General features: G+C 44.1%; 1 protein-coding gene across 3 annotated transcripts in view; it reads left to right on the top strand.

Moving 5' to 3' along the window:
* The window catches only part of IL1R1 (interleukin 1 receptor type 1), a 100,868-nt gene extending 96,820 nt beyond the window's left edge, over window positions 1-4,048 (top strand). For all 3 annotated transcript variants that reach the window (XM_045283899.1, XM_045283898.1, XM_045283900.1), the window contains one exon: window positions 535-4,048. In XM_045283899.1, coding sequence (XP_045139834.1) covers window positions 535-950 — 416 coding nt within the window. In that variant the 3' untranslated portion in view covers window positions 951-4,048. The remainder of the gene's footprint in view (window positions 1-534) is intronic.
* The last annotated feature ends 1,167 nt before the right edge of the window (window positions 4,049-5,215 follow it).

The raw sequence follows: 5,215 nt of genomic DNA, 5'->3' as shown, positions 1-5,215 counted from the left end.
AGTTATTTTATAACGAATAGAATAAAATGTGTTCTTAGTTGCTATCAGGTTGACCCCAGCTTGTGTCTGTCCATGTGCGCAGAGTAGAATGCACCACCAGGGCTTCCCAGGTGGGACTTTTCAGAAACAAGTTGCCAGGCCTGGATTTCAAGATGCTGGTGGGTAGGTCAAAACACCGACCTTTCCACTAGTAACCAAGCACTTAACTGTTGCCACTACCCAGGGACTCAAAACAAAATAGGAGTTGTGTAAAATACACACACACACACACACACACACATATATATTTAAAGGTTTTAAAATCTGTACTGATTATTCTTAGTACCAAATGTAGTAATGGGACTCTGTGGATGATGCTTTTGTAGTTGACCTATGAAAGAGAAAACTTCTCAAACGTTAAATGTAAGTGAAGGAAAAAGACCAGTCGGGGACATAAAGGCAGAGAATGGGAACAACCAGGTGTGTGAGGGTGGAGTTGGTGCTATAGAGAGTGATTAAAATTGAATTCTATTATGCTGTGCTTCATATTTTCAGATATTGTTGAGGTCATGGATGAACACATCAAGAAAAGCAGAAGGCTGATTATCATTTTGGTCCGAGATACATTGGGATTCAGCTTCCTGGGGGATACCTCTGAAGAACAGATAGCTATGTATAACGCTCTCATTCACAACGGAATTAAAGTAATCCTGCTGGAGCTGGAGAAAATCCAAGACTACGAGAAAATGTCCGAATCAATTAAATTCATTAAGCAGAAACAGAAGACCATCAGATGGTCAGGGGACTTTACAGAGAAGTCACAGTCGGCTAAGACAAGGTTCTGGAAAAATGTAAGGTACTACATGCCAGCTCAAAAGAAGGCCCCTTCATCCTCACACCTCAGGTCTCGAGCCTTGAACTGGAACTCCACAGAATTATTTGAAAGAGAGGTCCATGTTCCGCTGGGGTAGCGTGGAGAAACTTGGGTCACGAGTTCTTTGGGTGGCTCATGTCTAAACGTACCCTAGGCTGGTCTGTGCTTCCTGTCCCAGAGAGGACCTGGGTCCTTTCCCCCACGCGGTTACCTAGAATCGGATGACTACAGAGCATGATGGGACATTGGCAGGCCAGGACAAGGAAAGGAGAGCGTTTGGGACCATCTTTTAAAAAGGCACGAGCTGATGTGACGGTTCGCTCAAAGCTTGAACTGTTGAGAAAAGGCCCTGGGACAGCACACGCATGAAGGGAACACGCAGTGAACTGTCATCATCGGAGAAGGTGTCCCAAGGGTTTGGATGTGGGGCCTTGCTGGGAACTGGGAGGCGTGCCCCACCCACTCCATCGAGCGACTGCCCCGGGCAGTGCTACAGGACTGTCTGGCTGATTTCACAGAGGAAGGCAGAATTATTTATTCTTGGTAAACTACATGTGCCTTGCATTTTCTATGCACACACACAGCTAGCAGTCATTTCCCACAGAATGCCATTTCATAGACCATTAAAACTGTCATTTCAATGGACAACAGGATGCTTCAGGATGCTCAGGTTTTGAAATAACCGTAGCTCTTTGAAGGAGAGAGTATTTTTAAAGCAATTGGCAACAGAGAGCTAATTTACCTCTTTATGTTTTCCTCCCTGGAATGAACACTTTGTTCCTCTCTATCTCCCTGCATGTATTGGACTCATTTCTTCTTTGAAAGGACAACTACTACGAGAACTGTTTCGTCCCTGCACGCTCTGTCACACACAGCCCACAGATCAACCACCGATAAAACACGGCTTCCAGCTCATTATGCTCCGGCGAACACAAGCAAGCCAAAACAGGGCTCCTGGCTTATGAGCTCAGTTCCTCCCAGGAGCATTTCAACCCTCTCCTCCCACGGGCCGGCTCCTGAGTGTCCTCATGGCTTCCCTTCACGCTCTCAGTGAGCAAACTCCGAGCTCAGCCTACGACCCCTTCAGGCCTGGCATCTCCTCCATCTGCTCTCGCTCTGCCTTTCTGCCAGGTGTTTTCTGTCTAGAATGCCTTCCCTCATTTTCTCCAGCTCAGAATGTATGCCCAAGAGACTGTCCATGGGAGCCAGTGCTGAAATGCTCTTTCCTCTTGATCTGACTCTGCTTCCTGTTCCTGGTCACTTTCTGAGAAAGTGTACTCTTTCTACAGCCCGCAGCTGTGCCCTCTGGGGGCAAGGCTTTCTGTGAGTGCCTCTGACTCTGAGTGCCTTCCACAAGTCATTTGCACAGACTACGTTTATTTGCATAGTATTATATTTTTATAAGACCTCAGATTATATTACTTTTTGCAATTCTAATTTTGTAGAAAGAATATGTGACCTAGTTTTTTTGTTGATTTTTTTTTTTTAATAATGCACTTAGCACTACTGGGCTGAGGGCTGGGGCCTCAGTTTCTGGCCGATAACCCAGTGCTTTGAGTACTTGATGTTGGGTCCTTAGATGCCCCCACCTTGGATGGGCAATTGTGTGAGAAGAAATGATAATTCTGGAAAGAGGTAGCAACATTGAGGAGTACTTTTATTTAAGAAGCCTCATCCCACATCTTGAATATTGGCATTTTCGAAAATGATGCTTAGACTTTATGCATTTTTTTCCTATCCTCATACATTTTTTTTTACCCAAAAGTAAATACCCCTTAGTAAAATAAAAATGAAAACCATTTATTTATTTATTTATTTGATCAGACAGACTATAAAAACATATTTTACAAAATTGAAGATCAGTCCTCAGGGTTAGTAACTATCAGACCTGGAGAAGCAGCGCTCCGGGGTTTCTGTGCCAGGATCAGATGCACACGGGCATGCTTACAAAAGCGGTGTGAACCAGGCGGTGAAGTTGTCTGCTGTGCATATTCTTACTATCTGAGAGTAGATATTGATACCGCGGTTGCAACCCTGGACTCACAGAGAGCCACCACCACGGAGAGGATGGCACAGGCCTGGACAACGTCTCCATATGTTCTATGTGTTGTCACCATGAGTCGGGGTGGACTCAACAGAACCTAACAAGGACACTAAGAAATATCTAATGGTATGAGTGAACACAAAATTTTATTTGGAAGAAAATGATATCCTTTTTGTCCCCCTTCCAGAGCAGTCAGAGCTAGACAAACACACAGACTAGAATGTTCCGAATCTCTCCGTCTTCTCTTGGTTGCAGTTAGACAGCACTGGGTTGTGCTGCTGTGTTGGGGAGGTCTTTTTCAAAGGACGTGCCTTGTTTCCCTGTGGCAGCATCCACAGATGGCAGTCCAGTTGGAGAGAGTCAGGTTCCAGCAGTACCTTTAAGGTGCTGCAGATATAGAATGCAGCTGATGGCTTTGTGGGTGCCATTGAATAAGGTGCAATGGCGTGAATAGGAGCTAGAAAGCCGGTTCGTCATTCAGAACTAGAGAAAAAATTGGCCAGGAGGTAAGGGGCGGAAGTGGTGGTGGTGGTTGATGGGAAGCAACACGAGTTATAATTGGATTTCACCTGGAACTAAGGGAGGGACAAGAATCTACTGATCACTGTGGGTGGAGGAGGCTCCCAAACAGGAAATTGAAATGACACACCCTTAGGACAGGGAGGATTCCAGAGGAAGAATCTGCACACCCCAATCCAAATGAACTTCCTGTGACATTTTGTTTTCGCTAAAATCTCTTTCCGCTCTCCTTGTCAGTGAGGCTGTACTGCACTTTGTGAGAGCCATTTTCAAAATTCAGCTTTAAGTATTTTTTAGAAAGCTTGTCATTGCAACAGATTCTTTAATTACCAGTTGTTAGAACTGGTTTAGCATCGCTGATATTTTTCCTCCTATTTCATCATATCTTATATTTGCAACAAAAAGAAGGTATTGAGCCATTTTTAATGACATTTTGGATAAATTATGTTTGCACTGGTTCATGATGAAGGGTTTTGTTTGTTAGTTTTGTTTCTGTCTTTATTTTTAACATTTTGTATAATTCTGCAGCAAATGCCAAATAGTTTTCGATATTGAAACACCAGATTCGTGCACATCGTATATCATTCATCAATGTACTATACTTGTTTTCCAATAAAATTGCTGAAACCTAACAGTGAGTGATATTGTTAAATTAATCTCTGTCTTTTTAATGTGCAGTTTCCTTGCACATTCCCAGGGCCGAGCTAGTGGAGATGCGGGTGTCTTCAGAGAACTTCCATGGGCGAGTTCAGAGGCCTTTGGTGAAGTGACAATGAACTGTACCTCCCACTGAGCACCCTCAAATGGACTCTGTTTTAGCATGCTTCGAGAATGGATTAAAATGTTTTCCTATTACTATCTTATTTTCTTTTTCAAAAAAATTGATAAAGGCAGCTTGCAAAGACTTTTACATTTTATAAAAGGTTTCTATGTATTTTCTCTTTTGACCTGGTGGGGGAACAAAACTGGCAAACTGGGTAACCAAAGTGCATGCTCTTTTGAAGTTCACAGCTGCATTAGCAGGGCATCCTTTAGGGCCCACCCGGCCCACCCAGTCACTGGCTCCTTATGCTTATATTGCAGCATTTCTCATGAGCTGGTGGCTCTGTCAGGAACTGAGGAGAAGGGAGCGGATGTGGAGGTTTTGAATCCGAGAGATTGAAATCCTGCTTCCACCACCTACCTGGTGCCATGCTAGGACACATACCTTGGGCACCAGCGTTTTGTCTATAAATGGGTCTCATGCCTAATCAGAGGTTGTGTAAGAGTTAAAAAGGAATTCTTATGGTGCCCAGGGTAAGCGTTGGACTGCCATTTCAAGGTCAGTCGTTCAAGCCCATGAGCTGCTCTGTAGGAGAAAGTTGAGACTGTCTGCTCCTGTAATAATTTGCAGCCTTAGAAACCCTATAGAGAGGGCACTGTTGAATCAGAGTCTATTTGATGGCAGTGGGTTTGGATAAGGGTTAAAAAGGAGATTAAATATACTGTGACAAGCACAATACATAGCATATCGTTGTGACTGCTGTGTACTGTAGAGTTTATTTCCATTTATAATGACCTTGTGGGACCAAGTAGAACTGCCCCATACGTTTCCTACACTGTGTTTTTCATCTTCTTTCCCTCACTTCCATCAAGTCGATTCCTACTCATAGTGACACTTAAGGGCAGGCTAGAACTTCCCCTGTGGGTTTCGGAGACTGTCACTCTTGATGGCAGTGGACATTCTCATGTTCCTCCCACTCTGTAATCTTTATGGGAGCAAATCACCACCAGGTCTTTTCCCCCCAGAGTCCTGGGTG

The sequence above is a fragment of the Echinops telfairi genome, unplaced genomic scaffold (assembly GCF_000313985.2).
Source record: "Echinops telfairi isolate 266 unplaced genomic scaffold, ASM31398v2 ScPeMD7_7467;HRSCAF=8505_1, whole genome shotgun sequence".
Classification (NCBI taxonomy): domain Eukaryota; kingdom Metazoa; phylum Chordata; class Mammalia; order Afrosoricida; family Tenrecidae; genus Echinops; species Echinops telfairi.
This window is presented reverse-complemented; position numbering and strand designations above follow the sequence as displayed.